The 24,061-nt window shown below is 48.3% G+C and overlaps 2 protein-coding genes across 2 annotated transcripts; both read right to left on the bottom strand.

Annotated features, from left to right (window-relative positions):
- Positions 1-4,204: 4,204 nt before the first annotated feature.
- LOC141580382 (PRAME family member 20-like) lies at positions 4,205-8,588 on the bottom strand. Its single transcript, XM_074381487.1, has 3 exons — positions 8,218-8,588; positions 6,946-7,527; positions 4,205-4,766 (listed from the first exon to the last, which is right to left on the bottom strand). Exons 1-3 carry the CDS (start codon positions 8,502-8,504, stop codon positions 4,205-4,207), a joined length of 1,431 nt encoding a protein of 476 aa, XP_074237588.1. The 5' UTR covers positions 8,505-8,588.
- Positions 8,589-16,626: 8,038 nt separating this feature from the next.
- On the bottom strand, positions 16,627-21,076 carry LOC141580381 (PRAME family member 20-like). The gene is made up of 3 exons (XM_074381485.1): positions 20,706-21,076; positions 19,434-20,015; positions 16,627-17,247 (listed from the first exon to the last, which is right to left on the bottom strand). Exons 1-3 carry the CDS (start codon positions 20,990-20,992, stop codon positions 16,686-16,688), a joined length of 1,431 nt encoding a protein of 476 aa, XP_074237586.1. The 5' UTR covers positions 20,993-21,076; the 3' UTR covers positions 16,627-16,685.
- Positions 21,077-24,061: the final 2,985 nt, after the last annotated feature.

Below are 24,061 nucleotides of genomic sequence, written 5' to 3'. Positions count from 1 at the left end.
GAGGCCAGCCTTGCCAAGCTCATGAAACCCTGTCTCTACCAAAAAAAAAAAAAAAAAAAAACAAACAAAAAACAATTAACCGGGTGTGGTGGCGCACATCCATAACACCAGCTACTCAGGAGGCTGAGGCAGGAGGATCACTTAAACCCAGGAGGCGAAGGTTGCAGTGAGCTGAGATTCTGCCACTGCACTTGGGCCTGAGTGATAGAGAGAGACCCTGAGTCAAAAAAAAAAAAAGCACCCACGTCCTTGATTTTAGGGCCCAAGTGTCCGTAAGGGCGAGTATCCAACCCCCTTAACCAGGCCTTCCCTAGGAGCAAGGATGGAACTCCAGTTTCTCAGACGGCCATGCACCACAGGAAGGGCAGGGGTCAAGCCCAAAGAAGACCCTCTGGGGCCGCCCTACTTCTCTGAGGACACGCATCAGCTCAGCCCAAATCAGGGTGAGGATCTCCCAACTGACATGACCCCTGCTGTCAAGACTCTTCAGAGGGGCAGGGTGCGTCTCCGGGCCTGCCTCGCTCAGCCCGCCTGTGTGACCCAGCAGGCCTTTCAGAGCCTTCACAGGCCTCATTTCCGTAAAACTAGGAAGTGGTGAGCCGGGAGCCGCGGCTCAGGGCAGACAGGATGACCCTGAATTGTGAGTCCTGAATCCCACAGTCCTGTAAGAGGAGGCTCTCAAGACTAGCTAGCAGCAGCTTTCTCTAGCAGGGCTCCCAGGGGCTCGAGATTGCTGGTCCACGTTGCCGGTCACCCAAATACAAGTTTGTTCCCATCAGTAGATGATGGTCAGCATTCAAGGTGCTGTATGATGAAGACTCAGATCATTGCTGGGCACAGTGGCTTGCACCTGTAATCCTAGCACTTTGGGAGGCTGAGGCAGGCAGATCACCTGAGGGCGGGAGTTTGAGACCAGCCTGACCAACATGGAAAAACCCCATCTCTACTAAAAACACAGGCCGGGCACGGTGGCTCAAGCCTGTAATCCCAGCACTTTGGGAGGCCAAGGCAGGTGGATCACGAGGTCAAGAGATCAAGACCATCCTGGTCAATATGGTGAAACCACGTCTCTACTAAAAATACAGAAAATTAGCTGGGCATGGTGGCGCGTGCCTGTAATCCCAGCTACTCAGGAGGCTGAGGCAGGAGAATTGCCTGAACCCAGGAGGCGGAGGTTGCGGTGAGCTGAGAATAGGCGCCATTGCACTCCACACTGGGTAACAAGAGTGAAACTCCGTCTCAAATAAAAAAAAAAAAAGAAAGAAAAAGCAAGCTTCTCAGGCCAATCTGCGCAACCCCCACTTCTTCCAGGGCCAAAGTCATTTCTCCAGCATGTGTAAAAACAGAGCGCTCGGTTTACCCGAAATCCATTCTACAGTAAGTGGCCACAGAGGCACAGTTCCTCCCTTCTGATACCAAGAAGAGTATGTCCCAACCTGTAAAGAGCAGGCAAGGCTGGGCACGGTGGCTCAAGCCTATCAATTCTAACACTTTGGGATGCCGAGGTGGGTGGATCACCTGAGGTCAGAAGTTCAAGACCAGCCTGGCCATCATGGTGAAACCCCATCTTAAAATAAATAAGCCGGGCACAGTGGCTCCAGCCTGTAATCCCAGCACTTTGGGAGGCCGAGGCAGGTGGATCACCAGGTCAAGACATGGATACCATCCTGGTCAACATGGTGAAACCCCGTCTTTACTAAAAATACAGAAAATTAGCTGGGCATGGTGGCGCGTGCCTGTAATCACAGCTATTCAGGAGGCTGAGGCAGGAGAATTGCCTGAACCCAGGAAGCAGAGGTTGCGGTGAGCCGAGATCGCGCCATTGCACTCCAGCCTGGGTAACAAGAGCGAAACTCCGTCTCAAATAAATAAATAAATTAAATTAAATTAAATAAAAAGCAGGCAATATCACTCCTAATCCATGAATTATTAGCCATTGCTCCACTAAACTCTAACAGCACTGTGAAATATTACGGACGGCTATCTCCGAATCTCAGATCTCCACTTTTTTGAGAAAAAAAAAAAAAAAAAAAGTCTTCTCAGCCGGGAGCGGTGGCTCATGCCTGTAATCTCAGCACTTTCAGAGGCGGAGGTGGGTGGATCATAAGGTCAGGAATTGGAGACCAGCCTGGTCAATCAATATGGTGAAACCCGGTCTCAAAAATAATCCCAGCCACTCGGGAGCCCGAGGCAGGAGAATCGCTTGAACCCCAGGGGACAGAGGTGCAGTGAGCTGAGATCATGCCACTTGCACTCCAGCCTGGGGAACAGAGTGAAACTGTCTCAAAATTTAAAAAGGCCTGGTGCAGTGGCTCATGCCTATAAACCTACCACTTTGGGAGGCCAAGATGGGTAGATCACGTGAGGTCAGGAGTTCAAAACAAGCCTGACCAACATGGTGAAACCTGGTCTCTTCTAAAAATGCAAAACAATTAGCCGGATGTGATGGTGGGCACCTGTAGACCCAGCTACTGGGGAAGGGGGATGGGGGGGGGGCGCTGAGGCCCGAGAATCACTTGAATTCGGTAGGCGGAGCTTGCTGTGAGCCAAGAGCCTGCCACTGCACTCCAGCCTGGGTGACAGAGCGACACTCCTGTCCCCCCAACCCCCACCAAAAAAGAAATGCCTTTGCAACCTAAAGGTTGAAAACAATGGGAATGGGAGTTTCCTATGGTCCCACACAGCCCACAATCTCAGTTCCATCAGTGAACCCAGTTAGGAGACTAAAGGGACTCCCTAAATTAGGTTCCATTGTTGCAGGACTTCCTTAGTTCGGCTGAAGACTGGGTCCTTGTTCGTCCCATGGCCACAAAAATTCAGGCTTGCAGACGGTTTGAAGGGTGAGTAAAGCAGGATTATACTGCACGAAAAGGAAAAAGACGGAACAGGAACTCTCCTCAATGCCAGACTCCACCGCCATGCGGAGAGAGCTACTCCCGAAGCTCCACCCCGCTGCGCGTTCCAACAGTGTGCAGGCTGGTGAGAGATTCTCCAGGCTGGTGGGAGATTCTCCGGGGACCCCCCAACCACATGGCTATCTCACCATTATGTTCATTTAAAAACAGCCGGGAGCAATGGCCTCTCACCCATTTTACAGGTGCACGCCTGTAACCTCAGCACTCTGGGAGGCCAAGGCAGGTGGATCACCTGAGATCAGGAGTTTGAGACCAGCCTGGCCAACATAGCAAAACCACATCTCTACTTAAAAAAAAGAAAAAAAATTAGGCGGGTGTAGTGGTGCCTGCCTGTAATCCCAGCTACTCAGGAGACTGAGGCAGGAAAATTGCTTGAACTCAGGAGGCAGAGGTTGAACTCAGGAGGCCATAAGCCGAGATCACGCCATTGCACTCCAGCCTGGGTAACAAGAGCGAAACTCCGTCTCAAAAAAAATAAAAATAAAATAAAAAATTAAAAAATTAAAAATAAAAGAACCAGGCATGGTAGCTCATGCCTATAATCCCAGCACTTTGGGAGGCCCAGGTGGGTGGATTACCTGAGGTCAGGAGTTTAAGACCAGCCTGACCAACATAGTGAAACCCTGTCTCTACTACAAATCCAAAAATTAGCTGGGCGTGGTGGTGCATGCCTGTAATCCCAGCTACTTGGGAGGCTGAGGCAGGAGAATACCCTAAACCCAGGAGGTGGAGGTTGCAGTGAGCCGGGGCAACAAAAGTGAAACTGTCTGCAAACAAACAAACAAGAATGGGAGGAAATTGATTACAGTAACCAAATTTCATTTAAATGCCTTGATTTGCTGGAGCTGAATCTTACTGATTGCAAGACTCAGTGCCTTTTGGTTTTTTTTCATCAATAACTGAAGATTCCTGAGGCTTCAACTGGAAAACAGGTTACTTGATAATAAGGGCACCAGACAGCTTCCACTCAGTTTCCCTTTATTTCTGTTTCTTGGCAACCATCCATGCAAAGGCAACTCCCTCAGGCATTTGCAAGCCTGAATTCCACTCTAGACACTCAGATTCCCGTTTTTGACTCTATAGGATACAGATCCCCGAAGTCTCATCCAATCCATGTCAGTGTTTCCCCAAGTCCAGCCCCTGGTTCATCACTTTTCCTTTTCCACTTTCAGAGCCGTGTCTGGAACGATGGGTTCTGTGCTCCCTGGAGGAAGTGCCTAAGACCTACGTTTTAGTCTCCAAGTGTCCAGAAGAAAGCATTTGATACATCCACGCAAACAGGCAGATATTCAACAGCTGCATTGATTTACCTCCAGGTCATAATATGCCCTGTGGCCACAGTGAGGGCAGCAGGTGGTACAGAACAAGACCCTGTTGGTCTGCCTCAAGGCCTTCACTCTCCCCATCAGCTCAGCCCCCAGTTGGGCAAACCTCCACCGGCAGAGAGCACCAGAAGCATCATAACTCTCCCGTGGGGCGGGATACAGCTCCAGGCGTAAGTTGTTCAGTCTGATTGTGTGGGACAGCAGGTTCTCCAGGGTGGCCATGGAGATGGGATTTCCACAAAAGCTGAAGGTGGTGAGCTCAAAGCAGCGGCTTAAGGCAGGCAGGATGGCATTGACTTGGGAGTCTTCGATCCCACAGTCATCTAAGTCCAGGGACTCCAGGGTGACTGCCACTTTTTCTAGCAGGAGTTGGAGAGGCACAAGACTCAGATTGGCCAGGCTGATGCCACTCAGGTCCAGGGTCATTAGTTGACTGATGCTGGGGGACTGGGACAGATGCCTCAAGTCTGATTCCAAAAGCACACAGTTCGTCATTGCGAGGGTCTTTAACGGGGTCTTCAGACAGCTGGGGAGAGAGCAAGAAGTTAGTTCTGGGGAATCATAGGGGTGAGTGAAGGGTGGTGGGGGATGACTTCAAGGTGATGGACGAAGACCATTTTGCCCAAGCCCAAGGTCATTCTGATTGATAGTCAACATTTAGGATGCTGCGTGATGAAGAACTTTGCCACTGAGGTCAAGTCCATCTTAGGCCTGATGCAGTAACTCACACCTGTAATCCGAGCACTTTGGGAGGCTGAGATGGGTGGATCACTTGAGGTCAGGAGTTCGAGAACAGCCTGACCAAATGATGAAACCACATCTCTACTAAAAATGCAAAAATCAGCCAGGCGTGGTGGCAGGCGCCTGTAATTTCAGCTACTTGGGAGGTTGAGGCAGGAGAATCACAAGAACCCAGGAAGTGGAGGTTGCAGTAAGCAGAGATTATGCTGCTGCACTCCAGCCTTTGTAACAGAGTGAGACTGTGTCTAAAAAAAAAAAAGAAAAGAAAAACAAAGAAAAATTTCATTTCCTCCTGAGTCTTTTCACCATCATTTATAGGAATGGATCAAGTTCACAGAATCCCTGAAGCTCCCTTTACTCATCCTTCAGGGATAAAAACACATCTCTGGGCCACGGGAGCCCAGAGGGGACACAGGCTTACGGACAAACCCAGGCGGGATTCTGCAACATCAGCTGGGGTGCCCAGGCTGCAGGGGTCCCTGACACGCCTGTCTAATCCGCAAACCATTTATCAATTTCACCAGTCTTTGTGCCTACTCTCTGACCTTCTGTTTCCTAGGTAATTAATTTACCTGGAGCTCAAAACAATCTCTTGTGACCAGGAATTAGAGATGAGGTAATCCTAGCACTTTGGGAGACTGAGGTGGGTGGATCACCTGAGGTCAGGAGTTCAAGACCAGCCTGGCCATCATGGTGAAACCCCACCTTAAAAAAAAAGGGGGAAAAAAAAAAAAGAGATGAGATCATTTGTGTTCCCCAAGCTGTTGAGCACAGAGCTTGTATTATTCTGAAACGTGCAGGTTTGATGAGCATTCCCCTCTTCAGTGCCCACTTCACTTCCCCACTTCCCAACATCTTTTTAAAACTAATCTCGTTTGGCCTGGCATGGTGGCTCACGCCTGTAATCCCAGCACTTTCGAAGGCCAAGGCCAGGAGTTCGAGACCAACCTGACCAACATGGTGAAACTTGGTCTTTACGTAAAATACAACACTTAGCCGGGTGTGGTGGCGAGTGCCTGTAATCCCAACTACTCAGGAGACTGACAGGAGAATCCTTTGAACCCAGGAGGCGGAGGTTGAAGTGAGCCGAGATTGCACCACTGCATCCAGCCTGGGTGACAGATCGAAACTCTGTCTCAAACATAAATAAGTAAATAAATAAACAAACAAATAAAAATTATCTTGTTTGAGCTGGGCATGTTTGCTCATGCCTGTAATCCCAGCACTTTGGGAGGCTGAAGCAGGGGGATCACGTGAGCTCAGGAGTTTGAGACCAGCCTGGCCAATATGGTAAAGCCTAGTCTCTACTAAAAATACAAAAATTAGCCAGGTGTGGTGGCCCACACCTGTAATCCCAGGTGCTCAGGAGACTGAGGCAGGAGAATCACTTGAACCCGGGAGGTACAGGTTGCAGTAAGCCAAGATCACGCCACTGCACTCCCCCTGGGCAATCAAGTGAAATTTCATTTCAAAAAAAAAAATTTATCTTGTTTGTTTTTATTTTTATTAATTCCTATTTTTAGTTAGCAGTCTTGCTGTGTTACCCAGTCTGCTCTAAAACTTCTGGGCTCAACTTATCCTCTTTCCTCAGGCTCTCAAAGTGCTAGGATTACAGGCATGGGCCACCATGCCTGACCTATTTTTCATCATCTTAACTTAGACACGCGTCCTCAGGAGGAATTCACAAACAGAGCCTCCCTAGAGCTGAACCCTTCAGTAGCCAGCTTCCTAGCATGGCAGCCTCTCCATAGCATCTACCCCCACTGATCCCTCTGCCTTTATTGGAATGGTTGTGTGATACCCATTTCAGGACAGAGCCGCCCACAGGGGAATGCATGGACATTCCACTGTCCCCTTCACCGTCACCTCCTCATAGGCGGTCACAGTAGATGCCCACTAGCGTTTACTGTGACCTGGCAAGGCTCTGCTGCGGTCTGCAGAGAAAGCTCACCATCCTTCCTCACCTGAGCAGCTGGGCCAGATGGCCTTCGAGGAAAGAAACACAGTTCATATACAGCTTTTGGAGGTGGTGCAGCTTGAGGAACTGAGAGGTGACCTGGGTAACAAACTCCTCCTTCTGTTCTGGGGAAAAGTAGAAAGGGACGTCGACGTTGGAGAGAGCGAGCTTGTGAAGATTCCTCATCTGGCCCAGGTATGGGGTAAACTCTGCCAGGTCGGGCAGTCGCCACCTACAATTCACTTCCGCCTCCTGGATACACTCTGGGTTCACCATATTCAGGATGTTTTGGACTTTGTGGAGGGGCGTTCCCAAGACTTTCAGCTTCTTACAGCACAGGTGTAGTAAACCTTCCCTCTGCTTGACCCACAGAAAGAGGCAGGTGAGGCATTCATCCAGAGTCCTGTTCTGGAGGCAAAGGTCTACAAACACAGTCAAGCGCTGCTGTCCTCTCATCACTGAACAGTCCTGAGCTGCTTTTCTTTTCCTCGTGGCATCTGGTAAGTACCCGCGGGCCATGGCCTCAGACCACACCATCCAGAAGTTCTCACTGACATCCCGTAAATCCAGGACTTGAAGTTTCCTTCCTCTGTGGGAAGATAGAGAGGCTGAGAATGTAAGCGGTCACTGCTGAACGTCAGCTTCACATCCTGCACGCCAGCTGCGCCCCTCCCTGCTTTTTTCTTTCCCTGACTTTTCTCCACCCTGCTGTCCCCTTGGAGCCTGTTCAATTCCACTTTCTCTTTATTCTGAGAATAGGTCTCCCTCCGTCGCCCAGGCTGGAGTGCAGTGGTGAGATTTCAGCTCACGGCAACTTCTACCTCCTGGGTTCAAGTGATTCTCCTGCCTCAACCTCCCGAGCACCTGGGATGACAGGTACTCACCACAATGCCCAGCTAATATTTGTATTTTCAGTAGAGTCAGAATTTCACCATGTTGGCCAGGCTGGTTTCAAACTCCTGACCACAGGTGATCCACCCTCCTCAGCCTCCCAAATGCTGAGATTACAGGTATGAGCGTCCGTGCCCTGCTCAGTTCCCACTTTTAGTGGTGCCCTTCATTGCCACTAAGAGAGAGGTTCCTGTGACCTCCACGGACCCTGCGTGATGAGCAGTCCTCTCCCTGAGGAGCTGGGCAATGGCCAAGGCCTCACTGAGCTTTCTCATCAGCCCATCAGAAGCCTGTGGGCTCCCCATTGGGCCTCCCCACTCCTCACAACCTAGCTCTTCCTTCTCTGGACACCTGGGCCCTCCCTACCTGCCCATCTGGGCCACCTCACCTGAGACGAACCCCCTGGGTCAGCAGTGCATCAAGTCCATGGAGCACAGCTTGGAAGGTCTCCAGGCAAGGCGTCTTCATCAGGGACCCCAGAGGGAGGCGGGGGAAGGGCCAGGCCTGCACCATCGCCTTCAGGGCCTCACAGTGTCTCCTGCTGAAGGCCTCCATGAACAGCGGGGGGAAAAGTTCCGTGGGCAGCTCCTCCAGGGTGCAGACGGCCAAGGCCTGGTCCCTCAGCAGCTTCCGTCCCACCAGCTCCAGGAGTCTGGGTGGAGTCCAGATGCTCATCTTCACCAACCTGCAAGGAAAACTTCCAGAGGACAAATCCAGAGAAAGAGCATCACTCTCAGACCAAGCCCATGCAATCTCATCCTCTCCTAGGGCCAAAGTCAGTGCTCTGGCAATGGTGAAAGAGTTTTTCTTCGTTTTCTTCAATTCGACTCTGTGCTCAGTGGCCACAAAGCTAGCGTTCTGTCTCTGCTGGCATTAGCACCAGCTTTTCTCAAGCAGTGAGGAGGCAGGACCACCACTAGCCCTTCCTTTCCAGCCAGTGTTCCATACACCGAGTAGTGCGTATGGCGGAGCCTGAAGCCTAACCCCTCCCATCGTTGGGGGAAATTTCTAATTACTCAGGGTTCTAAAACAATGAGAATGTTATGTCCCAAGCCCTGCATGCCGACATTCACAGTTCCTACAAATAAGATGGTTGGGAACATTCACTGGTCACTCCTAGAATGGGTTTTTCTATTTGTTTTCTTTGTAGTAGTTAAGCTTACTTCTCTATTTGTCTTTCCCTTTCTCTCTCACTTTCTTCTTTTCCTTTTTTCCTCCCTCTGTCTTCCTTTCTTTTTTTTTCTTTCTTTTTTCTTTTTTTTCTGATAGGGTCTTGCTCTGTCACCCAGGCTGGAGTGGCTGGAGTACAGTGCTGCCATCTCAGCTCAGTGCAGTCGTGACCTCCCAGGCTCTAAGGATTCTTCCACCTCAGTCTCCCGAGTAGCTAGGACCACAGCCCTGCATCAACACTCCCAGCTAATCTTTGATTTTTTGACCTCCTGTAAAGACAGCAGGTTTCGCTATGTTTTCCACGCCGGTCTTGAACACCTAGACTCAAGCAATTCACTCACATTGGCCTCCCAAAATTCTGGGATTATAGGCCTGAGCCTCCACGCCTGGTCTCATTATTTAAAATTTCAGTGAGAAATTTTTAAAGCTATGTGACAGTATTATGGATCATTTGCAAGACAGAGATGTTTCCAGTACACATCTCTTAGACATGTTAAAAATGACCCACTTTAGATAGGCGCAGTGACTCACACCTGTAATCCCGACACTTTGGGAGGCTGAGGCAGGTGGATCATGAGGTCAGGAGTTCAAGATCAGCCTGGCCAACACAATGAAACCTCATCTCTACTAAAAATACCAAAAAAAAAAAAAAAAAAAAAAAAGTTAGCGTGGCATGGTGGCAGGCGCCTGTAGTCCAAGTTACTTGGGAGGATGAGGTAGGACAATCACTTAAACCAGAAAGTCAGAGGTTTCAGTGAGCCGAGATCATTCCATTGCACTCCAGCCTGGGCAACAGAGCAAGATTCTGTCTCAAGAAAAAAGAAAAAACTTCTGAATGTTGAAATGACAGAAACCACGGCACAAATCAACATTTTTGGAATAAAGACAAAACTGCATTTAGAGGAAAATTCAAAGCCCAGATCCTTTCATCTGGAAAAATAGGCATGAGCCACTGCACCTAGCCTGCTCTAAACATATTATTAAGGAATAGAATGGGGTTGGGAATCGCGTCTCACTCCCACAATCCCAGCTTGTTGGGAGGCTGAGCTGGGTGGATCATCTGAGGTCAAGAGTTCAAGGCCTCCATGAACAGCGGTGGGGAAAACCCTGGCCAAAATGACGAAACCTCATCTCCACTAAAAAGACACAATTTAGCTGTGTGTGGTGGGTAGCACCTTTAATCCCAGCTATTGGAGAGGCTGAGGAGGAGGAATCGGGAGGAGGAGGTTGTATTGAGCCAATCATGCCATTGCACTTTAGCCTGGAGACAAGAGCAAAACTGGTCTCAAAAAAAAAAAAAAAAAAAAAAAAAAAAAAAAATTGAAGGTCTGGCATGAGTGGCTTATGCCTGTAATCCCAGCACTTTGGGAGGCAAAGGTGGGTGGATCACCTGAGGTTGGGAGTTCAAGGCCTGGCCAACATGAAGAAACCCCATCTCTATTAAAAATACAAAAACTTAGCCAGGTGTAGTGGTACATGCCTGTAATCCCAGCTACTCTGGAGGCTGAGGCAGGAGAATCACTTGAACCCGGGAGGTGGAGGTTGCAGTGAGCCAAGATCGAGCCACTGTGCTCCAGCCTGGGTGATACAGTGAAACTCCATCTCAAAAAAAAAAAAAAAAAAAAAAAAAGGAAAAAGAAAATATTTGATTAGATTCCTTAAGTTTTCCTAACCCCAGTTAATCCTGATTGAATTGTTGGCTTTCTTACAGATTAACTCAACAAATTAGATTTTCATTCATTAAAGTGAAAGAATTAGGGATAGGGTGAAAGTCTAGGACTCATTCACTGATTTGCTCCACAAACATGGAGTTTTACTAATATGTGACCTTCATAGTCCTAACTGTGAGATAGGGAGGGGTTTAACCTCTTTCTGACAGAAGACCATTCAGATTTCATGGTCATTCTCATGTGGCCATTTTTAAACTGATGGTAAAATTACACCCAGAATAATTTATGGCCACTGTGGGAATTATTGGAAACCTTTAACACTGTTTTTCTAACAAAACCACAACTGCCGGATTAAACTGTCTAAATGGGATGTTGGCATGTAGAGGCTTCTAAACTCTCTTTCTCCCCCTTTTTGTGGGGGTTGGGATTGGCCTACTGATTTCAATTGCTTGGATTTTCTTAACTGTTTGGTTAAGATTTTTTTGGTGGGGTTTTTTTTGGACAGGATCTCATTGTATTGCCCAGGCTAGAGTACAGCAGTGCTGTGAGCACGGCTCACTGCAACCTCAATTTTCCAGGCTCAAGGGATTCTCCCATGTGAGCCACCCCAACAGCTGGGACTACAGATGCCTGCCATCATGACTATTATTTTAAAGAAGTTTTTGTAGAGGCCGGGCACCAGTGGCTCATGGCTATAATCCCAGCATTTTAGGAGGCCAAGACGGGTGGATAACTTGAGGTCAGGAGTTCGAGACCAGCCTGGTCAACATGGTGAAACTCCACCTCTACTAAAAACACAAAAATTAGCTGAGCAATGTGGCAGGTGGCTGTAATCCCAGCTACTCGGGAGATTGAGGCAAGAGAATAGCTGGAGCCTGGGAGGCAGAGTGAGACTGCAGTCTCACTTCCAGTGAGCCGAGATCACACCACTGTGATCCAGCCTGGGCAACAGAGTGAGACTCTAACCCCTCAACGCCCCAAAAAATATTTTGTAGAGATGGGGGTTTGCCATGTGGCCCAGATTGGTCTTGAATCCCTAGGCTGAAATGATCCTCCCACCTTGGCCTCGCAAACTTCTGGGTTATAAGCATGAGTTTCTGCTCCCACCAAGAATTTTTTTTTTTTTTTTTTTGGTCCCCCAGGCTAGAGTGCAATGACAGGATCTCGGCTCACTGCAACCTACGCCTCCCAGGTTCAAGGGATTCTCTTGCCTCGACCTCTTGAGTAGGGATAACAGGCACCCACCACTGTGCCCAGCTAATTTTTGTATTTCTAGTAAAGACAAGATTTTGCCAAGTTGGTCACGCTGGCCTCAGCCTCCCAAAGTGCTGAAATTACAGGCATGAGCCACCATGCCCAGCTTTTTTTTCTTTTTGACATGGAGTTTTGCTCTTGTTGCCCAGGCTGGAGTGCAATGGCAAGATCTCGGCTCACACAACCTCTGCCTCCCAGGTTCAAGTGACTCCTCTTCCTCAGCTTCCCGAGTAGCTGGGATTACAGGCATGTGCCACCAGGCCCAGCAAATTATATATTATTATTATTATTTTTTAGTAGAGACGGGGTTTTGCCCTGTTGACCAGGCTGGTCTAGAACACCCAACCTCAGGTGATCTGCTTGCCCCGGCCTCCCAAAGTGCTAGGATTACGGGTGTGAGGCCTGAGCCTACCCTGTAAGAATTTTGAAATGACATAAACCATAGCACAAATCAAAATTTTTGAAATAAAGACAAAACTGCATTGTTTTTTTTTTTTTTTGAGACGGATGCTCAGTCTGTGGCCCAGGCTGGAGTACAGTGGCACCGTGTCAGCTCACTGCCACCTCTGTCTTCTGGGTTCAAATAATTCTGCTTCAGCCTCCCTAGTAGCTGGAATTACAGGTGACTACCACCATGCCTGGCTAATTTTTATATTTTTAGTAAAGATGGGGTTTCCCCCTTTTGACCAGGCTTTAAAACTCCATTTAGAGGAAGAAATCAAAGCTGTTTTTCATACTGTTCGTATGAAAAAAGTAAAAACAAAAACAAAAACAAAAAATGACAAGATATAACTCTGTGCCATCTTAGGCTGAATTCTCCCCATTCTAGACGGGCTGACTATATAGATCAAGTGGAACGGGCCGTACAGGAGGGTCCTTACAGAGATTAGTGACTTACCAGATCTGGACTCAGTTTGCAGCGTGCTCAGACCTCAAGACACAAGCAGTAACTCCAGGTTCGAAGACTTATGGTCTCTCCTGTGGGTCTTTTGAAGCTTTTATTGACCTTTGTAATCACCACTCCCATCCCCTCCCCTCCAAGTATCCACTGCTAGCTTCCAATCAAAAACTGATATCTGATTGGGTTTCTGAATCTCCACCCAATTAATCCTGATTGGGATTTTGGCTCTCTGAAGATTAATTGATTGAATCAGAACTCTATTAATATCAGATATTCATATTCATTTCCTGAATCAAGAAATTGAAAGCGTTAGGGATCGGGTGGAAGTGAATTCATTCATTCAAGGCCAGCCAGGGTGGCTCCCCTGAGGTCAGGAGCCCAAGACCAGCCTAGCCAACATGGTGAAACCCCGTCTCTAAAAATACAAAAATGTCTGTATTCCAGCTACTCTGGAGGCTGAGATGGGAAAATCTCTTGAATCCAGGAGGCAGAGGTTGCAGTGAGCTGAGATTGTGCCATTGCACTCCAGCCTGGGTGATAGAGGGAGAGGCTGTCAAAAAAAAAAAAAAAAAAAAGAATTCATTCATTAATGAACTCCACAAACACTCATGAAATTTTACTAATATGTGACCTGTATAGTTCTGAGTGTGAGGCAGGGACGGCTTCAATCTGTTCTGGACAACAGACAGAAAAATAAACCCTGAAAGTAGTGTTGTCAGGAGAACACATGAAAATTATAAAAATATTTTATCGTTAAAATAGCGTTATAGGCCAGGCACAGTGGCTCACACCTGTAATCCTAGCACTTTGGGAGGCTAAAGTAGGTGGATGACCTGAGGATGGGAGTTCCGGACCAGCCTGACCAACATGGAGAAAACCCATCTCTGCTGAAAGTACAAAATTAGCCAGCTGTGGCAGTGCCTGCAATGCCAGCTACTTGGGAGGCTGATGCAGAATTGCTTGAACCCAGGAGGCGGAGGTTGCAGTGAGCCAAGATCATGCCACTGTACTCCAGCCTGGGAGACAGACAGGACTCCATCTCAGAAAAAAAAAAAAAAAAAGTTTTACAAAAACTGAGGTATCATCCCTACAAAATCAGAATAAAACTGTCATGTATCAGATGGTCTTGTGGGTTTTACATCACCTAATGTACCAGTTTATTCACTCATTCAGGTGGAAGAGAGGTGCCACTGAGGGTGTGATTGGTCTCAGGGCTTAGGTTAAGGCTTCTCTGGAAGAAACTGAAACAATACCTAGGCCGGGCGGGGTGGCTCAAGCCTGTAATCCCAGCACTTTGGGAGGCTGAGGCAGGTGGATCACGAGGTCAAGAGATCGAGACCATCCTGGTCAACATGGTGAAACCCCGTCTCTACTAAAAATAGAGAAAATTAGCTGGGCATGGTGGCACACGCCTGTAATCCCAGCTACTCAGGAGGTTGAAGCAGGAGAGTTGCCTGAACCCAGGAAGCGGAGGTTGCGGTGAGCCGAGATCGCACCATTGCACTCCAGCCTGGGTAACAAGAGCGAAACTCCGTCTCAAATAAATAAATAAATAAAATAAAAAGCAGGCAAGATCACTCCTAATTCATGAATTATTAGCCATTGCTCCACTAAACTCTAACAGCACTGTGAAATATTACTGACGGCGATCTCCGAAGCTCAGATCTCCACTTTTTTGAGGAAAAAAAAAAAAAAAAAGTCTTCTCAGCCAGGAGCGGTGGCTCATGCCTGTAATCTCAGCACTTTCAGAGGCAGAGGTGGGTGGATCATAAGGTCAGGAATTGGAGACCAGCCTGGTCAATCAACATGGTGAAACCCGGTCTCAAAAATAATCCCAGCCACTCGGGAGGCTGAGGCAGGAGAATCGCTTGAACCCCAGGGGACAGAGGAGCAGTGAGCTGAGATCATGCCACTTGCACTGCAGCCTGGGGAACAGAGTGAAACTGTCTCAAAATTTAAAAAGGCCTGGTGCAGTGGCTCATGCCTATAAACCTACCACTTTGGGAGGCCAAGACGGGTAGATCACCTGAGGTCTGGAGTTCAAGACAAGCCTGACCAACATGGTGAAACCTGGTCTCTTCTAAAAATGCAAAAAAAATTAGCCGGATGTGATGGTGGGCACCTGTAGACCCAGCTACTGGGGGAGAGGGGTTGGGGGGGGCGCTGAGGCCTGAGAATCGCTTGAATTCGGCAGGCGGAGCTTGCTGTGAGCCAAGAGCCTGCCACTGCACTCCAGCCTGGGTGACAGAGCGAGACTCCTGTCTCCCCAACCCCCACCAAAAAAGAAATGCCTTTGCAACCTAAAAGTTGAAAACAATGGAAATGGGAGTTTCCTATGGTCCCACACAGCCCACAATCTCAGTTCCATCAGTGAACCCAGTTAGGAGACTAAAGGGACTCCCTAAATTAGGTTCCATTGTTGCAGGACTTCCTTAGTTCGGCTAAAGACTGGGTCCTTGTTCGTCCCATGGCCGCAAAAATTCAGGCTTGCAGACGGTTTGAAGGGTGAGTAAAGCAGGATTATACTGCATGAAAAGGAAAAAGACGGAACAGGAACTCTCCTCAATGCCAGACTCCTCCCCGCTGCGGAGAGCGCTACTCCCGAAGCTCCACCCCACTGCGCGTTCCCACAGTGTGCAGGCTGGTGGGAGATTCTCCGGGGACCCCCCAACCACATGGCTAGCTCACCATTATGTCCATTTAAAAACAGCCGGGAGCAATGGCCTCTCACCCATTTTACAGGTGCACTCCTGTAACCTCAGCACTCTGGGAGGCCAAGGCAGGTGGATCACCTGAGATCAGGAGTTTGAGACCAGCCTGGCCAACATAGCGAAACCCCATCTCTACTTAAAAAAAAAAAAAAAAAAAAAAAAAAAAAAATACAAAAATTAGCAGTGTAGTGGTGCCTGCCTGTAATCCCAGCTACTCAGGAGACTGAGGCAGGAGAACCGCTTGAACTCAGGAGGCAGAGGTTGCCATAAGCCGAGACCGCGCCATTGCACTCCAGCCTGGGTAACAAGAGCGAAACTCCATCTCAAAAAAATAAAAATAAAATAAAAAATTAAAAAATAAAAAATAAAAGAACCAGGCATGGTAGCTCATGCCTATAATCCCAGCACTTTGGGAGGCCCAGGTGGGTGGATTACCTGAGGTCAGGAGTTTAAGACCAGCCTGACCAACATAGTGAAACCCTGTCTCTACTACAAATCCAAAAATTAGCTGGGCGTGGTGATGCATGCCTGTAATCCCAGCTACTTGGGAGGCTGAGGCAGGAGAATACCCTAAACCCAGGAGGTGGAGGTTGCAGTGAGCCGGGGCAACAAAAGTGAAACTGTCTCAAAACCAACAAACAAGAATGGGAGGAAATTGATTACAGTAACCAAATTTCATTTAAATGCCTTGATTTGCTGGAGCTGAATCTTACTGATTGCAAGACTCAGTGCCTTTTGGGTTTTTTTTTCATCAATAACTGAAGATTCCCTGAGTCTTCAACTGGAAAACAGGTTACTTGATAATAGAAGGCACCAGACTGTTTCCACTCGGTTTCCCTTTATTTCTGTTTCTTTGCAACCATCCATGCAAGGGTAACTCCCTCAGGCATTTGCAAGCCTGAATTCCACTCTAGACACTCAGATTCCCGTTTTTGACTCTATAGGATACAGATCCCCGAAGTCTCATCCAATCCATGTCAGTGTTTCCCCAAGTCCAGCCCCTGGTTCATTACTTTTCCTTTTCCACTTTCAGAGCCGTGTCTGGAACGATGGGTTCTGTGCTCCCTGGAGGATGTGCCTAAGACCTACGTTTTAGTTTCCAAGTGTCCAGAAGAAAGCATTTGATACATCCACGCAAACAGGCAGATATTCAACCGCTGCATTGATTTACCTCCAGGTCATAATATGCCCTGTGGCCACAGTGAGGGCAGCAGGCGGTAGAGAACAAGACCCTCTTGGTCTGCCTCAAGACCTTCACTCTCCCCATCAGCTCAGCCCCCAGTTGGGCAAACCTCCACCGGCAGAGAGCACCAGAAGCATCATAACTCTCCCGTGGGGCGGGATACAGCTCCAGGCGTAAGTTGTTCAGTCTGATTGTGTGGGACAGCAGGTTCTCCAGGGTGGCCATGGAGATGGGATTTCCACGAAAGCTGAAGGTGGTGAGCTCAAAGCAGCGGCTTAAGGCAGGCAGGATGGCATTGACTTGGGAGTCTTCGATCCCACAGTCATCTAAATCCAGGTATTCCAGGGTGGCTGCCACTTTTTCTAGCAGGAGTTGGAGAGGCACAAGACTCAGATTGGCCAGGCTGATGCCACTCAGGTCCAGGGTCGTTAGTTGACTGATGCTGGGGGACTGGGACAGATGCCTCAAGTCCGATTCTGAAAGCACACAGTTCGTTATTGCGAGGGTCTTTAACGGGGTCTTCAGACAGCTGGGGAGAGAGCAAGAAGTTAGTTCTGGGGAATCATAGGGGTGAGTGAAGGGTGGTGGGGGATGACTTCAAGATGATGGACGAAGACCATTTTGCCCAAGTCCAAGGTCATTCCGATTGTCTGATAGTCAACATTTAGGATGCTGCGTGATGAAGAACTTTGCCACTGAGGTCAAGTCCATCTTAGGCCTGATGCAGTAACTCACACCTGTAATCCGAGCACTTACGGAGGCTGAGATGTGTGGATCACTTAAGGTCAGGAGTTGGAGAGCAGCCTGGCCAAATGGTGAAACCACATCGCTACTAAAAATGCAAAAATCAGCCAGGCGTGGTGGCAGGCGCCTGTAATTTCAGCTACTTGGGAGGTTGAGGCAGGAGAATCACAAGAACCCAGGAAGTGGAGGTTGCAGTAAGCAGAGATTATGCTGCTACACTCCAGCCTTTGTAACAGAGTGAGACTGTGTCTAAAAAAAAAAAGAAAAGAAAAACAAAGAAAAATTTCATTTCCTCCTGAGTCTTTTCACCATCATTTATAGGAATGGATCAAGTTCACAGAATCCCTGAAGCTCCCTTTACTCATCCTTCAGGGATAAAAACACATCTCTGGGCCACGGGAGCCCAGAGGGGACACAGGCTTACGGACAAACCCAGGCGGGATTCTGCAACATCAGCTGGGGTGCCCAGGCTGCAGGGGTCCCTGACAGGCCTGTCTAATCCGCAAACCATTTATCACTTTTACCAGTCTTTGTGCCTACTCTCTGACCTTCTGTTTCCTAGGTAATTAATTTACCTGGAGCTCAAAACAATCTCTTGTGACCGGGAATTAGAGATGAGGTAATCCTAGCAATTTGGGAGACTGAGGTGGGTGGATCACCTGAGGTCAGGAGTTCAAGACTAGCTTGGCCATCATGGTGAAACCCCACCTTAAAAAAAAGAAAAAAAAAAAAAAAAAGAGATGAGATCATTTGTGTTCCCCAAGCTGTTGAGCACAGAGCTTGTATTATTCTGAAACGTGCAGGTTTGATGAGCATTCCCCTCTTCAGTGCCCACTTCACTCCCCCACTTCCCAACATCTTTTTAAAACTAATCTCGTTTGGCCTGGCATGGTGGCTCACGCCTGTAATCCTAGCACTTTCGAAGGCCAAGGCCAGGAGTTCGAGACCAACCTGACCAACATAGTGAAACTTGGTCTTTACTTAAAATACAACGCTTAGCCGGGTGTGGTGGCAAGTGCCTGTAATCCCAACTACTCAGGAGACTGACAGGGGAATCGCTTGAACCCGGGAGGCGGAGGTTGCAGTGAGCCGAGATTGCACCACTGCATCCAGCCTGGGTGACAGATCGAAACGCTGTCTCAAACAGAAATAAATAAACAAACAAACAAACAAACAAATAAAAATTATCTTGTTTGAGCTGGGCGTGTTTGCTCACGCCTGTAATCTCAGCACTTTGGGAGGCTGAAGCAGGGGGATCACGTGAGCTCAGGAGTTTGAGACCAGCCTGGCCAATATGGTGAAGAAGAGTCTCTACAAAAACACAAAAATTAGCCAGGTGTGGTGGCCCACACCTGCAATCCCAGGTGCTCCGGAGACTGAGGCAAGAGAATCACTTGAACCCGGGAGGTACGGGTTGCAGTAAGCCGAGATCACGCCACTGCACTCCCTGTGGGCAATCAAGTGAAATTTCATTTCAAAATAAAAAAAATTATCTTGTTTGTTTTTATTTTTATTAATTCCTATTTTTAGTCAGCAATCTTGCTGTGTTACCCAGACTTCTCTAAAACTTCTGGGCTCAACTTACCCTCTTTCCTCAGGCTCTCAAAGTGCTAGGATTACAGGCATGAGCCACCATGACTGACCTATTTCTCATCATCTTAACTTAGACGCGCGTCCTCAGGAGGAATTCACTAACTCACCCTCCCTAGAGCTGAACCCTTCAGTAGCCAGCTTCCTAGCATGGCAGCCTCTCCATAGCATCTACCCCCACTGATCCCTCTGCCTTTATTGGAATGGTTGTGTGATACCCATTTCAGGACAGAGCTGCCCACAGGAGAATGCATTGACATTCTAGTGTCCCCTTCACCGTCACCTCCTCATAGGCGGTCGCAGTAGATGCCCACTAGCATTTACTGTGACCTGGAAAGGCTCTGCTGCGGTCTGCAGAGAAAGCTCACCATCCTTCCTCACCTGAGCAGCTGGGCCAGATGGCCTTCGAGGAAAGAAACACAGTTCATATACAGCTTTTGGAGGTGGTGCAGCTTGAGGAACTGAGAGGTGAACTGGGTAACAAACTCCTCCTTCTGCTCTGGGGAAAAGTAGCAAGGGACGTCGACGTGGGAGAGAGCGAGCTTGTGAAGATTCCTCATGTGGCCCAGGTATGGGGTAAACTCTGCCAGGTCGGGCAGTCGCCACCTGCAATTCACTTCCACCTCCTGGATACACTCTGGGTTCACCATATTCAGGATGCTTTGGACTTTGTGGAGGGGCGTTCCCAAGACTTTCAGCTTCTTACAGCACAGGTGTAGTAAACCTTCCCTCTGCTTGACCCACAGAAAGAGGCAGGTGAGGCATTCATCCAGAGTCCTGTTCTGGAGGCAAAGGTCTACGAACACAGTCAAGCGCTGCTGTCCTCTCATCACTGAACAGTCCTGAGCTGGTTTTCTCTTCCTCGTGGCATCTGGTAAGTACCCACGGGCCATGGCCTCAGACCACACCATCCAGAAGTTCTCACTGACATCCCGTAAATCCAGGACTTGAAGTTTCCTTCTTCTGTGGGAAGATAGAGAGGCTGAGAATGTAAGCGGTCACTGCTGAACGTCACCTTCACATCCTGCACCCCAGCTGTGCCCCTCCTTGCTTTTTTCTTTCTCTGACTTTTCTCCACCCTTCTGTCCCCTTGGAGCCTGTTCAATTCCACTTTCTCTTTATTCTGAGAATAGGTCTCCCTCCGTCGCCCAGGCTGGAGTGCAGTGGTGAGATTTCAGCTCACGGCAACTTCCACCTCCTGGGTTCAAGTGATTCTCCTGCCTCAACCTCCCGAGTACCTGGGATGACAGGTACTCACCACTATGCCCAGCTAATATTTGTATTTTTAGTAGAGTCAGAATTTCACCATGTTGGCCAGGCTGGTTTCAAACTCCTGACCACATTTGATCCACCCTCCTCAGCCTCCCAAATGCTGAGATTACAGGTGTGAGCGTCCGTGCCCTGCTCAGTTCCCACTTTTAGTGGTGCCCTCCATTGCCACTAAGAGAGAGGTTCCTGTGACCTCCACGGACCCTGCGTGATGAGCAGTCCTTTCCCTGAGGAGCTGGGCAATGGCCAAGGCCTCACTGAGCTTTCTCATCAGCCCATCAGAAGCCTGTGGGCTCCCCATTGGGCCTCCCCACTCCTCACAACCTAGCTCTTCTTTCTCTGGACACCTGAGCCCTCCCTACCTGCCCATCTGGGCCACCTCACCTGAGACGAACCCCCTGGGTCAGCAGTGCATCAAGTCCATGGAGCACAGCTTGGAAGGTCTCCAGGCAAGGCGTCTTCATCAGGGACCCCAGAGGGAGGCGGGGGAAGGGCCAGGCCTGCACCATCGCCTTCAGAGCCTCACAGTGTCTCCTGCTGAAGGCCTCCATGAACAGCGGGGGGAAAAGTTCCGTGGGCAGCTCCTCCAGGGTGCAGACGGCCAAGGCCTGGTCCCTCAGCAGCTTCCGTCCCACCAGCTCCAGGAGTCTGGGTGGAGTCCAGATGCTCATCTTCACCAACCTGCAAGGAAAACTTCCAGAGGACAAATCCAGAGAAAGAGCATCACTCTCAGACCAAGCCCATGCAATCTCATCCTCTCCTAGGGCTAAAGTCAGTGCTCTGGCCATGGTGAAAGAGTTTGTCTTCGTTTTCGTCAATTCTACTCTGTGCTCAGTGGCCACAAAGCTAGCGTTCTGTCTCTGCTGGCATTAGCGCCAGCTTTTCTCAAGCAGTGAGGAGGCAGGAGCACCACTAGCCCTTCCTTTCCAGCCAGTGTTCCATCCACCGAGTAGTGAGTATGGGGGAGCCTGAAGCCTAACCCCTCCCACCGTTGGGGGAAATTTCTAATTACTCAGGGTTCTAAAACAATGGGAATGTTATGTCCCAAGCCCTACATGCCGACATTCACAGTCCCTACAAATAAGATGGTTGGGAACATTCACTGGTCACTCCTACAATGGGTTTTTCTACTTGTTTTCTTTGTAGTAGTTAAGCTTACTTCTCTATTTGTCTTTCCTTTTCTCTCTCACTTTCTTCTTTTCCTGTTTTCCTCCCTCTGTCTTCCTTTCTTTTCTTTTCTTTCTTTTCTCTTTTTTTTCTGATAGGGTCTTGCTCTGTCACCCAGGCTGGAGTGGCTGGAGTACAGTGCTGCCATCTCAGCTCAGTGCAGTCGTGACCTCCCAGGCTCTAAGGATTCTTCCACCTCAGTTTCCCGAGTAGCTAGGACCACAGTCCTGCATCAACACTCCCAGCTAATCTTTGATTTTTTGACCTCTTGTAAAGACAGCGGGTTTCGCTATGTTGTCCATGCTGGTCTTGAACTCCTAGACTCAAGCAATTCACTCACATTGGCCTCCCAAAATTCTGGGATTATAGGCCTGAGCCTCCACGCCTGGCCTCATTATTTAAAATTTCAGTGAGAAATTTTTAAAGCTATGTGACAGTATTATGGATCATTTGCAAGACAGAGATGTTTCCAGTACAAATCTCTTACACATATTAAAAATGACCCACTTTGGATAGGTGCAGTGACTCACACCTGTAATCCCAACACTTTGGGAGGCTGAGGCAGGTGGATCATGAGGTCAGGAGTTCAAGATCAGCCTGGCCAACACAATGAAACCTCATCTCTACTAAAAATACCAAAAAAAAAAAAAAAATTAGCTGGGCATGGTCGCAGGCGCCTGCAGTCCAAGCTACTTGGGAGGATGAGGGAGGAGAATCACTTAAACCAGGGAGTCAGAGGTTTCAGTGAGCCGAGATCATGCCGTTGCACTCCAGCCTGGGCAACAGAGCGAGATTCTGTCTCAAGAAAAAAGAAAAAACTTCTGAATTTTGAAATGACAGAAACCAAGGCACAAATCAACATTTTTGGAATAAAGACAAAACTGCATTTAGAGAAAAATTCAAAGCCCATATCCTTTCATCTGGAAAAACAGGCATGAGCCACTGCACCTAGCCTGCTCTAAACATATTATTAAGGAATAGAATGGGGTTGGGAATGGCATCTCACGCCCACAATCCCAGCTTGTTGGGAGGCTGAGCTGGGTGGATCATCTGAGGTCAAGAGTTCAAGGCCTCCATGAACAGCGGGGGGAAAACCCTGGCCAAAATGACGAAACCTCATCTCCACTAAAAAGACACAATTTAGCTGTGTGTGGTGGCTAGCACCTTTAATCCCAGCTATTGGAGAGGCTGAGGATGAAGTATCACTTGAACTTGGGAGGAGGAGGTTGCATTGAGCCAATCATGCCATTGCACTTTAGCCTGGAGACAAGAGCAAAACTGGTCTCAAAAAAAAAAAAAAAAAAATGAAGGTCTGGCATGAGTGGCTTATGCCTGTAATCCCAGCACTTTGGGAGGCAAAGGTGGGTGGATCACCTGAGGTTGGGAGTTCGAGGCCTGGCCAAAATGGAGAAACCCTATCTCTATTAAAAATACAAAAACTTAGCCAGGTGTAGTGGTACATGCCTGTAATCCCAGCTACTCTAGAGGCTGAGGCAGGAGAATCGCTTGAACCCGGGAGGTGGAGGTTGCAGTGAGCCAAGATCGAGCCACTGTGCTCCAGCCTGGGTGATACAGTGAAACTCCATCTCAAAAAAAAAAAAAAAAAGAAAAAAAAGAAAAAAGAAAATATTTGATTAGATTCCTTAAGTTTTCCCAACCCCAGTTAATCCTGATTGAATTGTTGGCTTTCTTACAGATTAACTCAACAAATTAGATTTTCATTCATTAAAGTGAAAGAATTAGGGATAGGGTGAAAGTCTAGGACTCATTCACTGATTTGCTCCATAAACAGGGAGTTTTACTAATGTGTGACCTTCATAGTCCGAACTGTGAGATAGGGAAGGGTTTAACCTCTTTCTGACAGAAGACCATTCAGATTTCATGGTCATTCTCATGTGGCCATTTTTAAACTGATGGTAAAATTACATCCAGGATAATTTATGGCCACTGTGGGAATTATTGGAAACCTTTAACACTGTTTTTCTAACAAAACACAACTGCCGGATTAAACCGTCTAAATGGGATGTTGGCATGTAGAGGCTTCTAAACTCTCTTTCTCCCCCTTTTTGTGGGGGTTGGGATTGGCCTACTGATTTCAATTGCTTGGATTTTCTTAACTGTTTGGTTAAGATTTTTTTGGTGGGGTTTTTTTTGGACAGGATCTCATTGTATTGCCCAGGCTAGAGTACAGCAGTGCTGTGAGCACGGCTCACTGCAACCTCAATTTTCCAGGCTCAAGGGATTCTCCCATGTGAGCCACCCAAACAGCTGGGAGTACAGATGCATGCCAGCATGACTAATATTTTAAAGAAGTTTTTTGTAGAGGCCGGGCACCGGTGGCTCATGGCTATAATCCCAGCATTTTAGGAGGCCAAGACGGGTGGATAACTTGAGGTCAGGAGTTTGAGACCAGCCTGGTCAACATGGTGAAACTCCACCTCTACTAAAAACACAAAAATTAGCTGAGCAATGTGGCAGGTGGCTGTAATCCCAGCTACTCGGGAGATTGAGGCAAGAGAATAGCTGGAGCCTGGGAGGCAGAGTGAAACTGCAGTCTCACTTCCAGTGAGCCG

The sequence above is a fragment of the Saimiri boliviensis genome, chromosome 11 (genome assembly GCF_048565385.1).
Source record: "Saimiri boliviensis isolate mSaiBol1 chromosome 11, mSaiBol1.pri, whole genome shotgun sequence".
In the NCBI taxonomy this organism is placed as follows: domain Eukaryota; kingdom Metazoa; phylum Chordata; class Mammalia; order Primates; family Cebidae; genus Saimiri; species Saimiri boliviensis.
The sequence above is the reverse complement of the archived record's forward strand: the minus strand, read 5'-3'. Positions and strand labels throughout refer to the sequence as shown.

Coding starts and splice junctions, on each gene's coding strand:
- LOC141580382 (XM_074381487.1), bottom strand. CDS start 8,504: ATGAGCATCTGGACTCCACCCAGACTCCTGGAGCTGGTGGGACGGAAG. Junction 7,528..8,217: donor ACCCAGGGGGTTCGTCTCAG/GTGAGGTGGCCC, acceptor ATCTTCCCACAG/AGGAAGGAAACTTCAAGTCC. Junction 4,767..6,945: donor CATCTGGCCCAGCTGCTCAG/GTGAGGAAGGAT, acceptor CTCTCTCCCCAG/CTGTCTGAAGACCCCGTTAA.
- LOC141580381 (XM_074381485.1), bottom strand. CDS start 20,992: ATGAGCATCTGGACTCCACCCAGACTCCTGGAGCTGGTGGGACGGAAG. Junction 20,016..20,705: donor ACCCAGGGGGTTCGTCTCAG/GTGAGGTGGCCC, acceptor ATCTTCCCACAG/AAGAAGGAAACTTCAAGTCC. Junction 17,248..19,433: donor CATCTGGCCCAGCTGCTCAG/GTGAGGAAGGAT, acceptor CTCTCTCCCCAG/CTGTCTGAAGACCCCGTTAA.